The sequence below is a fragment of the Oncorhynchus masou genome, chromosome 13 (genome assembly GCF_036934945.1).
Source record: "Oncorhynchus masou masou isolate Uvic2021 chromosome 13, UVic_Omas_1.1, whole genome shotgun sequence".
NCBI lineage: Eukaryota > Metazoa > Chordata > Actinopteri > Salmoniformes > Salmonidae > Oncorhynchus > Oncorhynchus masou.
Window position 1 is genome coordinate 31,357,408 of NC_088224.1, and position 15,517 is coordinate 31,372,924.

General features: G+C 47.8%; 1 protein-coding gene across 2 annotated transcripts in view; it reads left to right on the forward strand.

Annotated features, from left to right (window-relative positions):
• LOC135552078 (cleavage and polyadenylation specificity factor subunit 1) overlaps positions 1-15,517 on the forward strand; it is a 30,254-nt gene that overhangs the window by 4,726 nt on the left and 10,011 nt on the right. For both annotated transcript variants that reach the window (XM_064983466.1, XM_064983465.1), the window contains exons 2-16: positions 139-301; positions 448-475; positions 755-888; positions 1,085-1,165; positions 1,237-1,385; positions 1,672-1,818; positions 2,019-2,158; positions 2,263-2,373; positions 3,334-3,427; positions 3,639-3,726; positions 4,103-4,255; positions 4,945-4,996; positions 11,521-11,615; positions 11,724-11,798; positions 11,988-12,068. In XM_064983466.1, the coding sequence (XP_064839538.1) occupies positions 158-301; positions 448-475; positions 755-888; positions 1,085-1,165; positions 1,237-1,385; positions 1,672-1,818; positions 2,019-2,158; positions 2,263-2,373; positions 3,334-3,427; positions 3,639-3,726; positions 4,103-4,255; positions 4,945-4,996; positions 11,521-11,615; positions 11,724-11,798; positions 11,988-12,068 (1,572 nt within the window). In that variant the 5' untranslated portion in view covers positions 139-157. The remainder of the gene's footprint in view (positions 1-138; positions 302-447; positions 476-754; positions 889-1,084; positions 1,166-1,236; positions 1,386-1,671; positions 1,819-2,018; positions 2,159-2,262; positions 2,374-3,333; positions 3,428-3,638; positions 3,727-4,102; positions 4,256-4,944; positions 4,997-11,520; positions 11,616-11,723; positions 11,799-11,987; positions 12,069-15,517) is intronic.

Sequence of the window (15,517 nt, forward strand, 5' to 3'; positions counted from 1 at the left end):
TGTCAAAGTAGCTATTTAGTATAGCATGCTAAGTAGTAACGTTACTGGTGCAATACCCATAGACGTGTCTTCTAATAAATGATTGTCCAGATAAACATCGAGCATATGCTAATAACTGATCCTTGCTGTAACGTTAAGGTGCTGAGGGGCTTGCAGGATGTATGCCGTATACCGCCAAGCCCACTCCCCCACCGCCATCGAGTTCTCTGTCTACTGTAACTTCATCTCCAACCTGGAGAGAAACCTGGTCGTCGCTGGAACGTCTCAGCTTTACGTCTACAGGATCATTCACGATGTGGAGGTGAAGGAACCTTTACCTATGTTCATCTTTCATTTCTCGATCACTGATTTAAAAAGTACAATGACAAAGATTGTAACTACCTGTCGTGGGCATATTTTTATTCTTGAAATCCAGTTTATGTTCACATTTTCCTCTTCCTATTTCAGAATGCCTCAAAGACAGACAAATCACCAGGTATGTCCAAAACTGCCTTGCACTCTAGCAACATTTTGATGAGAGAAGAGTTAGTCTGGTGGAAATCCGATACCTATGGGCTGGGAAACAGTTCCACGATGCTGCAACACTGTGGGATGCAACCTGTCTGTTTAGAATGACTAGTGAACCACTGACTGTATGCGATTATTATGATGTTGTCAGCCTTCCTTAGACATGCACGTGTCAACATTTCACACCATCTCTGACACCTGATTTCTTATTTGACACTTCCTTGATTCTCTTCCTTGTCCTCTGCAGATGTCAAGAGTCGTAAGGAGAAGTTGGAGCAGGTGGCTTGTTTCTCCTTGTTCGGTAACGTCATGTCCATGGCCTCTGTTCAGCTAGTAGGAGCCAACAGAGACGCTCTCCTGCTTAGCTTCAAAGATGCTAAGGTACCTGAGACGTCTCAATTGATTGTTTTACTAATCCTAAACTCCCAGCTTTCATATTCCAGGTTACTTTGGCCTACTTTATTATTTCAATATCAATTGATCATGTGTCAGTAGCTATATGTTGTAGGTGCAAGCAGTTTAGCCTATAAAATGTCTCTGACTGCTGTTCACAATGTCCTGGTTGTGTTTACTCCAGCTGTCAGTGGTGGAGTATGATCCAGGAACACATGATCTGAAGACTCTCTCGCTTCACTTCTTTGAGGAGCCAGAGCTGAGGGTAAGAGGAAATGAACTGTGCTCGAAAAACATCCAAAGGTGTATCTTAATACATAATTGTTTTATCTCTAGGATGGGTTTGTCCAGAACCTGCACATCCCCATGGTTCGTGTGGACCCAGAGAACCGCTGTGCTGTGATGCTGGTGTATGGAACTCAGCTGGTGGTGCTGCCATTCAGAAAGGACACACTTACTGACGAACAGGAGGGAGTAGTGGAAGGGTATGTAGGCATACTGAATTTCATCGTTTGATTTATTTCGCTAGGATAGTCCCTTCAAAAACATTTGCAACAGTTTTTTTTTACAGGGAGTCCCACAATCCATAGCATCTTGTAGTGATATTTAGGATACCTATAGCAATGCATGTAGGTTATTATCAAATAAAATCACTTTTATAATCAAATAAATTAAACACTTGAGTTGTAATATGTTTTTTGATGGGTTTTGGATTTGAGGATTTATCATCAGCCACCTTGCCTCGTGTTTTTTCTTTTACCACACATGCAGGCCCAAGTCGAGCTTTCTTCCCAGCTACATCATAGATGTCCGTGAGTTGGATGAGAAGCTTCTGAACATCGTAGATATGAAGTTCCTCCACGGTTATTATGAGCCCACATTGCTCATCCTGTATGAGCCCAATCAGACGTGGCCTGGGTTAGTACACCACAACAGCACCTGTCCTCCTCTGTTCCGTCTGTCTAAGGAGTCCTCCCCCCGAAACAAAAACCTGCTGAAGAAGGCTAGGAACTTACCCCCCCCCCTTGCTGGAACTTAGCTATGTCTTTTTCAGACCTGTTTATGACTGGTAATATTGTGGTGTGTAACTCTAGTCTGACCATGTCCCCCTCCTCCAGGCGTGTAGCAGTGAGACAGGACACCTGCAGTATCGTAGCCATCTCTCTCAACATCATGCAGAAGGTTCATCCTGTCATCTGGTCCCTCAGCAACCTGCCCTTTGACTGCACACAGGTCATGGCTGTGCCCAAGCCCATTGGTAATCCCTCGCTCACTGGGTTCATACTGTGTGTTCAGCGGTACACATGTGACTTGTGTGATCAGTTTAGAGATCATATGAATGTATTCCTGTTGTGTTTCTAGGTGGTGTGGTGGTGTTTGCTGTCAACTCCCTGTTATACCTCAACCAGAGTGTTCCTCCATATGGCGTGTCACTCAACACACAGACCACAGGGACCACCGCCTTCCCCCTGCGTATGTACTGACTGAGGACAGGGGTACACATTGTTCTCAAGCAAAGCAGCCTAGTTAATATTTCTAAGAAATGTATACCTTGCCTAGGAAAGTCATTTGGTCAAATCAAATTGTATTTGTCACGTGCGCCGAATACAACAGGTGAAATGCTTACTGTGAAATGCTTATTTACAAGCCCTTAACTAACAATGCAGTTTTAAGAAAATATTTTTCTGAATAAAGTATAAAAAATAAAAAATAAAGTAATACAAAATAACAATAACGAGGCTATATACAGGGGATACCGGTACTGAGTCAATGTGCGGAGGTACAGGTTAGTTGAGGTAATTGAGGTAATATGTACATGTAGGTAGGGGTAAATGGGCTATGCATACATAGATGATGAACAGCGAGTAGCAGCAGTGTAAAAAAAAATAAAAAATGCTAATAGGGTGTCAATGTAAATAGTCCAGGTGGCCATTTGATTAATTGTTCAGCAGTCTTATGGCTTGGGGGTAGAAGCTGTTAACTACTTTTAGAGTAGTTGCCATACCAGGCGGTGATATAACTGGTCAGGATTCTCTCGAAGGTGCAGCCGTATAACTTTTTGAGGATCTGAGGGACCATGCCAAATCTTTTCAGTCTCCTGAGGGGGAATAGGCATTGAATAGACCGTGATAGATTGTTGGTGATGTGGACACCAAGGAAGTTGAAGCTCTCCACTGGCTCCACTACAGCCCCGTCGATGTGAATGGGGGCGTGTTCGGCCCTCCTCTCTCTGCTAGGTCTCGGACATCCCTATAGGCTGTCTAATCGTTGATGGTGATAAGGCCTACCAAGGTTGTGTGGTCAGCAAACCTAATGATGGTGTTGGAGTCGTGCTTACACTGCAATATACCTGCAGGTATAAAGCTTCATAACGTGTCGGAAGCATGTATGAGCCTTTATGTCTTCTAATAAGGCTGTGTGCTGGTGTTTCAGGTATACAAGAGGAGGTGAAGATCACTCTAGATTGTTCCCAGTCCTCCTTCATCGGCTCTGACAAGATGGTCATCTCTCTGAAAGGAGGAGAGATGTGAGTAGAGCACAGAACAGTTGTGTTGGGATTTATGAGCTGTGTGTATTTATTTGCCGTAAATGCTTAAAATTAGACCTTGTTAAAGCGATGTTTTGTGCCCTCCAACCGGTGTGGCGTAGTAGAAATAACTACAGCTGGAACGGCATTGTATTCTGTCATGACCTTGTAAGAGTCATGCTTTGACTGTGTGCCTGTCCCCTCTCCTCAGCTATGTGTTGACCCTGATCACTGATGGCATGAGAAGTGTCCGGGCCTTCCACTTAGACAAGGCTGCTGCCAGCGTTCTCACCACCTGTGTAAGTAGCATACAGTGTGTGTGGAGTTGGGTGTGTGTGTGTGTGTGTGGGGGTGTGTGGCAGCGTGAGTTTACTATGAGGACCGGTGTAAGTATTATGAACAGATAACGCATTACACACACACACACACACACACACAGATAATATGTGCTGACAGCAGCCCTTACTTGACAGTTTACCTCATTATGCGCAAACTCATGTACATAGGGAGGGGAGAGGCAAGGGGGAAGAGAGCTCATTAGAGTTTTTGGCAAAGAAGCGCTGGTGTGTCCACACATCCACTAAGTGTTGAAGAAAGCAGTGCAGTGATATTCACAGTCTGCTGCCAGCCGTTGGCCAAGAGAGAACTTCACCCCTGTCCCTCGCCCCCCCCCAGATGATGACCATGGAGCCTGGGTATCTGTTCCTGGGGTCCCGGCTGGGAAACAGCCTCTTGCTGAAATACACAGAGAAATACCAGGAGAATCCAGAGAAACCACCTGTGGAGGAGGACAAAGAGAAGGAAGAGGAGACCGATGAGGAGAAGCAGGTGAGTTGGTTTGGGTTTGAGTTCGTATGTAGATATTCTCCTCTGTCTGGTCCTTGTGGCATATTGCTGTGTGTGTGATTCTGTCAAAAATGTAAAGATTCCATAGATTAGTTGAGGCGTAATTGATCAGATTGAGCATCAAAATGTAGCCAGTTGTAAATGGATGTTGATGTCACCAAAAGAGGATTCTTTCGTGGTTTCAAAAACAAGTAGCAGTCGTTGTCCTTGAGTAGCTTCTGTGCTCGTTTTCCACCTATAAACACATTTTCAGCACTTCAACTGGTGTTGTGACTGTCTTTTTGACTAGCAGATGTGGAAATATGACACATGATATGTGATGATGTCGCATGTTATAGTTCAACCCTGAAAAAAAAAAAAGTTTTATTGTCACATACAGCAGATAGGTGCAGTGAAATGTGGTGTTCTACAATGTCAACCATAGAGGTAAAGCGCACCTAGAGCAAAATAGGGTTAAGTGCCTTGTTCAAGAGCACATCAACAGGTTCTTCACCTTGTCGGCTCGGGTATTCGAACTAGCGTCTTCTGTTGCTGGCCCAATGCTCTTACCGCCAGTCTACCTGCTGCCCATTGTCCATTTTGTAAATAGAAATGCTAAATGAATTGCTGATAGACATTCCTCTGTGTGTATTCTGATATAAAATGCATAATGACCTTGATGATAATTCCAGGAGGAACCTCCTAGTAAAAAGAAGAGGGGTGATTCCTCTACCAAGTTGACAGGTATTTGGTGTATTACAATGTCTTGGTTTTGTCTTGCATATTACCCTTCTTTACATACAGTGTCTTCGGAAATTATTCACACCCCTTGACTTTTTCCACATTTTGTTAGGTTACAGACTTATTCTAAAAATGGATTGAATCTTTTTTTTTACCTCATCAATCTAGACACAATGCCCCATAATGACAAAGCAAAAATAGGTTTTTAGACATTTTTGGTAATTTATCAAAAATAAATAACTGAAGTATGACATTTACATAATTATTCAGACTCTTTACTTTGTTGAAGCAGCGATTCCAGCCTCCAGTCTTCTTGGGTATGACGCTACAAGCTTGGCACACTGTATTTGGGAAGTTTCTCCCATTCTTGTCTGCAAATCCTCTCAACCACTGTCAGGTTAGATGGGGAGCGTCGCTGCACAGCGATTTTCATGTCTCTACAGAGATGTTTGATCGGGTTCAAGTCCGGGCTCTGGCTGGACCACTAATGGACATTCAAAGACTTGTCTCGAAGCCATTCTTGTGTTGTCTTGGCTATGTGCTTAGGGTCATTGTCCTGTTGGAAGGTGAACTTTTGCCCCAGTCTGAGGTCCTGAGCTCCCACGCTGAGGTCTGTCCAACGCTGGTCCGACCAATCTGATTCCACACTCCAAGGCTGCTTCCATCACGTGGACTGGGATATGTTTCGTATTGCGTCAGACAACAACATTGACGAATACGCTGATTCGGTGTGCGAGTTCATTAGAACGTGCGTTGAAGATGTCGTTCCCATAGCAACAATTTAAAACATTCCCAAACCAGAAACCGTGGATTGATGGCAGCATTCGCGTGAAACTGAAAGCGCGAACCACTGCTTTTAATCAGGGCAAGGTGACCGGAAACATGACTGAATACAAACAGTGTAGCTATTCCCTCCGCAAGGCAATCAAACAAGCTAAGCGTCAGTATAGAGACAAAGTAGAATCTCAATTCAACGGCTCAGACACGAGGTATGTGGCAGGGTCTACAGTCAATCACGGATTACAAAAAGAAAACCAGCCCCGTCACGGACCAGGATGTCTTGCGCCCAGGCAGACTAAATACATTTTTTGCCTGCTTTGAGGACAATACAGTGCCACTGACACGGCCAGCAACCAAAACATGCGGCCTCTCCTTCACTGCAGCCGAGGTGAGTAAAACATTGAAACGTGTTAACCCTCGCAAGGCTGCAGGCCCAGACGGCATCCCCAGCCGCACCCTCAGAGCATGCGCAGTCCAGCTGGCTGGTGTGTTTACGGACATATTCAATCAATCCCTATCCCAGTCTGCTGTTCCCACATGCTTCAAGAGGGCCACCATTGTTCCTGTTCCCAAGAGAGCTAAGGTAACTGAGCTAAACGACTACCGCCCCGTAGCACTCACTTCCGTCATCATGAAGTGCTTTGAGAGACTAGTCAAGGACCATATCACCTCCACCCTACCTGACACCCTAGACCCACTCCAATTTGCTTACCGCCCAAATAGGTCCACAGACGATGCAATCTCAACCACACTGCACACTGCCCTAACCCATCTGGACAAGAGGAATACCTATGTGAGTGCTGTTCATCGACTACAGCTCGGCATTTAACACCATAGTACCCTCCAAGCTCGTCATCAAGCTCGAGACCCTGGGTCTCGACCTCGCCCTGTGCAACTGGGTACTGGACTTCCTGACGGGCCGCCCCCAAGTGGTGAGGGTAGGCAACAACATCTCCACCCCGCTGATCCTCAACACTGGGGCCCCACAAGGGTGCGTTCTGAGCCCTCTCCTGTACTTCCTGTTCACCCATGACTATGTGGCCACGCACGCCTCCAACTCAATCATCAAGTTTGCGGATGACACAACAGTGGTAGGCTTGATTACCAACAACGACGAGACTGCCTACAGGGAGGAGGTGAGGGCCCTCGGAGAGTGGTGTCAGGAAAATAACCTCACACTCAACGTCAACAAAACTAAGGAGATGATTGTGGACTTCAGGAAACAGCAGAAGGAACACCCCCCTACCCGCATCGATGGAACAGTAGTGGAGAGGGTAGTCAGTTTTAAGTTCCTCGGCGTACACATCACAGACAATCTGAATTGGTCCACCCACACAGACAACCTCAGGAGGCTGAAGAAATTCGGCTTGTCACCAAAAGCACTCACAAACTTCTACAGATGCACAATCGAGAGCATCCTGGCGGGCTGTATCACCGCCTGGTACGGCAACTGCTCCGCCCACAACCGTAAGGCTCCCCAGAGGGTAGTGAGGTCTGCACAACGCATCACCGGGGGCAAACTACCTGCCCTCCAGGACACCTACACCACCCGATGTTACAGGAAGGCCATAAAGATCATCAAGGACAACTACCACCCGAGCCACTGCCTGTTCACCCCGCTATCATCTAGAAGGCGAAGTCAGTACAAGTGCATCAAAGCTGGGACCGAGAGACTGAAAAACAGCTTCTATCTCAAGGCCATCAGTCTGTTAAACAGCCACCACTAACATTGAGTGGCTGCTGCCAACACACTGACTCAACTCCAGCCACTTTAATAATGGGAATTGATGGGAAATTATGTAAAATATATCACTAGCCACTTTAAACAATGCTACCTAATATAATGTTTACATACCCTACATTATTCATCTCATATGTATACGTATATACTGTACGCTCGACCTCATCTTTACTAGATGCTGTTCTTCCACTAACCTCATTGCAACTCCCCTCCAAGTCTCCGACCACTACCTTGTATCCTTTTCCCTCTCGCTCTCATCCAACACTTCCCACACTGCCCCTACACGGATGGTATCGCGCCGTCCCAACCTTCGCTCTCTCTCCCCCGCTACTCTCTCCTCTTCCATCCTATCATCTCTTCCCTCTGCTCATACCTTCTCCAACCTATCTCCTGATTCTGCCTCCTCAACCCTCCTCTCTTCCCTTTCTGCATCCTTTGACTCTCTATGTCCCCTATCCTCCAGGCCGGCTCGGTCCTCCCCTCCCGCTCCGTGGCTCGATGACTCATTGCGAGCTCACAGAACAGAGCTCCGGGCAGCCGAGCGGAAATGGAGGAAAACTTCGCCTCCCTGCGGACCTGGCATCCTTTCACTCCCTCCTCTCTACATTTTCCTCCTCTGTCTCTGCTGCTAAAGCCACTTTCTTCCACTCTAAATTCCAAGCATCTGCCTCTAACCCTAGGAAGCTCTTTGCCACCTTCTCCTCCCTCCTGAATCCTCCTCCCCCTCCCCCTCCTCCCCTCTCTGCAGATGACTTCGTCAACCATTTTGAAAAGAAGGTCGACGACATCCGATCCTCGTTTGCTAAGTCAAACGACACCGCTGGTTCTGCTCACACTGCCCTACCCTGTGCTCTGACCTCTTTCTCCCCTCTCTCTCCAGATGAAATCTCGCTTCTTGTGACGGCCGGCCGGCCGCCCAACAACCTGCCCGCTCGACCCTATCCCCTCCTCTCTTCTCCAGACCATTTCCGGAGACCTTCTCCCTTACCTCACCTCGCTCATCAACTCATCCCTGACCGCTGGCTACGTCCCTTCCGTCTTCAAGAGAGCGAGAGTTGCACCCCTTCTGAAAAAACCTACACTCGATCCCTCCGATGTCAACAACTACAGACCAGTATCCCTTCTTTCTTTTCTCTCCAAAACTCTTGAACGTGCCGTCCTTGGCCAGCTCTCCCGCTATCTCTCTCAGAATGACCTTCTTGATCCAAATCAGTCAGGTTTCAAGACTAGTCATTCAACTGAGACTGCTCTTCTCTGTATCACGGAGGCGCTCCGCACTGCTAAAGCTAACTCTCTCTCCTCTGCTCTCATCCTTCTAGACCTATCGGCTGCCTTCGATACTGTGAACCATCAGATCCTCCTCTCCACCCTCTCCGAGTTGGGCATCTCCGGCGCGGCCCACGCTTGGATTGCGTCCTACCTGACAGGTCGCTCCTACCAGGTGGCGTGGCGAGAATCTGTCTCCTCGCCACGCGCTCTCACCACTGGTGTCTCCCAGGGCTCTGTTCTCGGCCCTCTCCTATTCTCGCTATACATCAAGTCACTTGGCTCTGTCATAACCTCACATGGTCTCTCCTATCATTGCTATGCAGACGACACACAATTAATCTTCTCCTTTCCCCCTTCTGATGACCAGGTGGCGAATCGCATCTCTGCATGTCTGGCAGACATATCAGTGTGGATGACGGATCACCACCTCAAGCTGAACCTCGGCAAGACGGAGCTGCTCTTCCTCCCGGGGAAGGACTGCCCGTTCCATGATCTCGCCATCACGGTTGACAACTCCATTGTGTCCTCCTCCCAGAACGCTAAGAACCTTGGCGTGATCCTGGACAACACCCTGTCGTTCTCAACCAACATCATGGCGGTGGCCCGTTCCTGTAGGTTCATGCTCTACAACATCCGCAGAGTACGACCCTGCCTCACACAGGAAGCGGCGCAGGTCCTAATCCAGGCACTTGTCATCTCCCGTCTGGATTACTGCAACTCGCTGTTGGCTGGGCTCCCTGCCTATGCCATTAAACCCCTACAACTCATCCAGAACGCCGCAGCCCGTCTGGTGTTCAACCTTCCCAAGTTCTCTCACGTCACCCCGCTCCTCCTCTCTCTCCACTGGCTTCCAGTTGAAGCTCGCATCCGCTACAAGACCATGGTGCTTGCCTACGGAGCTGTGAGGGGAACGGCACCGCAGTACCTCCAGGCTCTGATCAGGCCCTACACCCAAACAAGGGCACTGCGTTCATCCACCTCTGGCCTGCTCGCCTCCCTACCACTGAGGAAGTACAGTTCCCGCTCAGCCCAGTCAAAACTGTTTGCTGCTCTGGCCCCCCAATGGTGGAACAAACTCCCTCACGACGCCAGGACAGCGGAGTCAATCACCACCTTCCGGAGACACCTGAAACCCCACCTCTTCAAGGAATACCTAGGATAGGATAAGTAATCCTTCTCACCCCCCCCCCCTTAATGATTTAGATGCACTATTGTAAAGTGGCTGTTCCACTGGATGTCAGAAGGTGAATTCACCAATTTGTAAGTCGCTCTGGATAAGAGCGTCTGCTAAATGACTTAAATGTAAATGAAATCTACTGCATCTTTATGTAATACATGTATCACTAGCCACTTTAACTATGCCACTTTGTTTACACACTCATCTCATATGTATATACTGTACTCGATACCATCTACTGTATCTTGCCTATGCCGCTCTGTACCATCACTCATTCATATATCTTTATGTACATATTCTTTATCCCCCTACACTTGTGTGTATAAGACAGTAGTTTTGGAATTGTTAGTTTGATTACTTGTTGGTTATTACTGCATTGTCGGAACTAGAAGCACAAGCATTTCGCTACACTCGCATTAACATCTGCTAAACGTGTATGTGACAAATAAAATTTGATTTGATTTGAGCGCTCTGGAGCAGGTTTTCATCACGGATCTCTCTGTACTTTGGTCCGTTCATCCTTACCTTGATCCTGACAAGTTTCCCAGTCTATGCCACTGAAAAACATCTCCACAGCATGATGCTGCCACCACCATGCTTCACCATAGGGATGGTGCCAGGTTTCCTCAGACCAGATAATCTTCTTTCTCATGGTCTGAGAGTCTTTAGGTGCCTTTTGGCAAACTCCAAGTAGGATGTCATGTGTCTTTTATTGAGGAGTGGCTTCCATCTGGCCTCTCTACCATAAATGCCTGATTGGTGGTGTGCTACAGAGAGGGTTGTCCTTCTGGATGGTTCTCCCATCTCCACAGAGGAATTCTAGAACGACCATTGGGTTCTTGGTCATCTCCCTGACCAGGGCCTTTCTCCCCTGATTGTTCAGTTTGGCCGGGGGGCCCGCTCTAGGAAGAGTATTGGTGGTTGCAAACTTCTTCCATTGAAGAGTGATGCAGGCCAATGTATTTTTGGGGACATTCAACGCTGCCTACATTTTTTGGTACCCTTCCCCAGATCTGTGCCTCAACACAATCCTGTCTCGGAGCTCTACGGACAATTCCTTCGACTTCATGGCTTGGTTTTTGCTCTGACACGCACTGTCAACTGTGGGACCTAATCTAGACAGGTCTGTGCCTTTCCAAATCATGTCCAATCAATTGAATTTACCACAGGTGGACTCCCAAGTTGTAGAAACATCTCAAGGATGATCAATGGGAACGGGATGTACCTGAGATCAATTTTGAGTCTCATGGAAAAGGGTCTGAATACTTATGTAAATAAGGTATTTCTGTTTTTTTAGTTTTAATACATTTGCTAAAATCTCTAATAACCTGCTTTTGCTTTGTCATTTTGGGGTATGGTGTGTAGACTGAAGATTATTTTTAATTTTAATTTAATACATTTTAGAATAAGGCTATAACGTAACAAAATGTGGAACAAGTCAAGGGCTCTGAATACTTCCGATGGCACCGTATGTATGGAACTAACTAAGGTGATAAGGTCATCTATAATAATGTTCTTATATTCATGAACGACGTGTTTCCTCCCATGTCCCGTATCCAGCTGGTAAGAACCAACTGCCTGATGAGGTGGATGAAATTGAGGTGTACGGGAGCGAGGCCGCATCTGGCACACAGTTGGCCACCTACTCCTTTGAGGTAGGACCCCTTGTTACCCCAGTTGAAGCTTCATCACTTAATTATTCATACTCTAGAGTCTATGTTATTGTAGTCTTTACAATATGGTTTTGGTATGTTTGCCTCCAGGTGTGTGACAGCATACTGAACATCGGACCTTGTGCTGGTGCGTCCATGGGGGAGCCAGCCTTCCTCTCTGAAGAGGTACTTAAGAGGTTTCGCAAAAGAGGTTTCTAACCTTTTTTAAGAGTCTTTCCGGTTCATCATGGCTGTGTTCTATTTGTGAAAGCGCTGATCAATATCTAATACCACTACCAAGGTATTTTCTCAAGCTGTTGCTATGCAAACAGTAAAACACATTAAGCACTGTGTCTGGTATTTCTTTGTCCACAGTTCCAGACCAACCCAGAACCTGACCTGGAGATAGTGGTGTGTTCTGGCTTTGGGAAGAACGGAGGTCTGTCTGTGCTTCAGGTAAATACTCTATTCAGCCTGGTTAATACTCTACTCTGCCTGGTTAATACTCTACGCTGCCTGGTTAATACTCTACTCAGCCTGGTTAATACTCTACTCTGCCTGGTTAATACTCTACTCTGCCTGGTAAATACTCTACTCAGCCTGGTTAATACTCTACTCTGCCTGGTTAATACTCTACTCTGCCTGGTTAATACTCTACTCTGCCTGGTTAATACTCTACTCTGCCTGGTAAATACTCTACTCTGCCTGGTAAATACTCTACTCTGCCTGGTAAATACTCTACTCTGCCTGGTTAATACTCTACTCTGCCTGGTAAATACTCTACTCGGCCTGGTTAATACTCTACTCGGCCTGGTTAATACTCTACTCGGCCTGGTTAATACGCTACTCGGCCTGGTTAATACTCTACTCGGCCTGGTTAATACTCTACTCGGCCTGGTTAATACTCTACTCGGCCTGGTTAATACTCTACTCGGCCTGGTTAATACTCTACTCGGCCTGGTTAATACTCTACCCTGCGTGGTTAATACTCTACCCTGCGTGGTTAATACTCTACTTTGCCTGGTTAACACTCTACCCTGCCTGGTTAATACTCTACCCTGCCTGGTTAGTACTCTACCCTGCCTGGTTAGTACTCTACCTGGCCTGGTTAGTACTCTACCTGGCCTGGTTAATACTCTACCTGGCCTGGTTAATACTCTACTCGGCCTGGTTAATACTCTACTCGGCCTGGTTAATACTCTACTCGGCCTGGTTAATACTCTACTCGGCCTGGTTAATACTCTACTCGGCCTGGTTAATACTCTACTCGGCCTGGTTAATACTCTACTCGGCCTGGTTAATACTCTACTCGGCCTGGTTAATACTCTACTCGGCCTGGTTAATACTCTACTCGGCCTGGTTAATACTTTACTCCGCCTGGTTAATACTTTACTCGGCCGGCCTGGTTAATACTCTACTCGGCCGGCCTGGTTAATACTCTACTCGGCCGGCCTGGTTAATACTCTACTCGGCCGGCCTGGTTAATACTCTACTCGGTCGGCCTGGTTAATACTCTACTCGGTCGGCCTGGTTAATACTCTACTCGGCCGGCCTGGTTAGTACTCTACTCGGCCGGCCTGGTTAGTACTCTACTCGGCCGGCCTGGTTAGTACTCTACTCGGTCGGCCGGGTTAGTACTCTACTCGGTCGGCCTGGTTAGTACTCTACTCGGCCTGGTTAGTACTCTACTCGGCCTGGTTAGTACTCTACTCGGCCTGGTTAGTACTCTACTCGGCCGGCCTGGTTAATAGTCTACCCGGCCGGCCTGGTTAATAGTCTACCCGGCCTGGTTAATAGTCTACTCTGCCTGGTAAATACACGACTCGGCCTGGTTAATACTCTATTTGGCCGGCCTGGTTAATACTCTACTCGGCCTGGTTAATACTCTACTCGGCCTGGTTAATACTCTATACGGCCGGCCTGGTTAATACTCTACTCGGCCTGGTTAATACTCTATACGGCCGGCCTGGTTAATACTCTACTCGGCCTGGTTAATACTCTACTCTGCTCGGCCTGGTTAATACTCTACTCGGCCTGGTGAATACTCTGCTCGGCCTGGTTAATACTCTGCTCGGCCTGGTTAATACTCTGCTCGGCCTGGTTAATACTCTGCTCGGCCTGGTTAATACTCTACTCGGCCTGGTTAATACTCTACTCGGCCTGGTTAATACTCTACCCGGCCTGGTTAATACTCTACTCTGCCTGGTAAATACACGACTCGGCCTGGTTAATACTCTATTTGGCCGGCCTGGTTAATACTCTATACGGCCGGCCTGGTTAATACTCTATACGGCCGGCCTGGTTAATACTCTATACGGCCGGCCTGGTTAATACTCTACTCGGCCTGGTTAATACTCTACTCTGCTCGGCCTGGTTAATACTCTACTCGGCCTGGTGAATACTCTACTCGGCCTGGTGAATACTCTACTCGGCCTTGTTAATACTCTACTCGGCCTGGTTAATACTCTGCTCTGCTCGGCCTGGTTAATACTCTACTCGGCCTGGTTAATACTCTACTCTGCTCGGCCTGGTTAATACTCTACTCTGCCTGGTAAATACTCTACTCGGCCTGGTTAATACTCTACTCGGCCTGGTTAATACTCTACTCGGCCGGGTTAATACTCTACTCGGCCGGGTTAATACTCTACTCGGCCGGGTTAATACTCTACTCGGCCGGGTTAGTACTCTACTCGGCCGGGTTAGTACTCTACTCGGCCGGGTTAGTACTCTACTCGGCCTGGTTAGTACTCTACTCGGCCTGGTTAGTACTCTACTCGGCCTGGTTAGTACTCTACTCGGCCTGGTTAGTACTCTACTCGGCCTGGTTAGTACTCTACTCGGCCGGCCTGGTTAGTACTCTACTCGGCCGGCCTGGTTAATAGTCTACCCGGCCTGGTTAATACACGACTCGGCCTGGTTAATACTCTATTTGGCCGGCCTGGTTAATACTCTACTCGGCGTGGTTAATACTGTACTCGGCCTGGTTAATACTCTACTCGGCCTGGTTAATACTCTACTCGGCCGGGTTAATACTCTACTCGGCCGGGTTAATACTCTACTCGGCCGGGTTAATACTCTACTCGGCCGGGTTAATACTCTACTCGGCCGGGTTAGTACTCTACTCGGCCGGGTTAGTACTCTACTCGGCCGGGTTAGTACTCTACTCGGCCTGGTTAGTACTCTACTCGGCCTGGTTAGTACTCTACTCGGCCTGGTTAGTACTCTACTCGGCCGGCCTGGTTAGTACTCTACTCGGCCGGCCTGGTTAGTACTCTACTCGGCCGGCCTGGTTAGTACTCTACTCGGCCGGCCTGGTTAGTACACGACTCGGCCTGGTTAATACTCTATTTGGCCGGCCTGGTTAATACTCTACTCGGCGTGGTTAATACTGTACTCGGCCTGGTTAATACTCTACTCGGCCTGGTTAATACTCTACTCGGCCGGGTTAATACTCTACTCGGCCGGGTTAATACTCTACTCGGCCGGGTTAATACTCTACTCGGCCGGGTTAATACTCTACTCGGCCGGGTTAGTACTCTACTCGGCCGGGTTAGTACTCTACTCGGCCTGGTTAGTACTCTACTCGGCCTGGTTAGTACTCTACTCGGCCTGGTTAGTACTCTACTCGGCCTGGTTAGTACTCTACTCGGCCGGCCTGGTTAGTACTCTACTCGGCCGGCCTGGTTAGTACTCTACTCGGCCGGCCTGGTTAGTACTCTACTCGGCCGGCCTGGTTAGTACTCTACTCGGCCGGCCTGGTTAATACACGACTCGGCCTGGTTAATACTCTATTTGGCCGGCCTGGTTAATACTCTACTCGGCGTGGTTAATACTCTACTCTGCGTGGTTAATACTCTACCCTGCCTGGTTAGTACTCTACCCTGCCTGGTTAGTACTCTACCCTG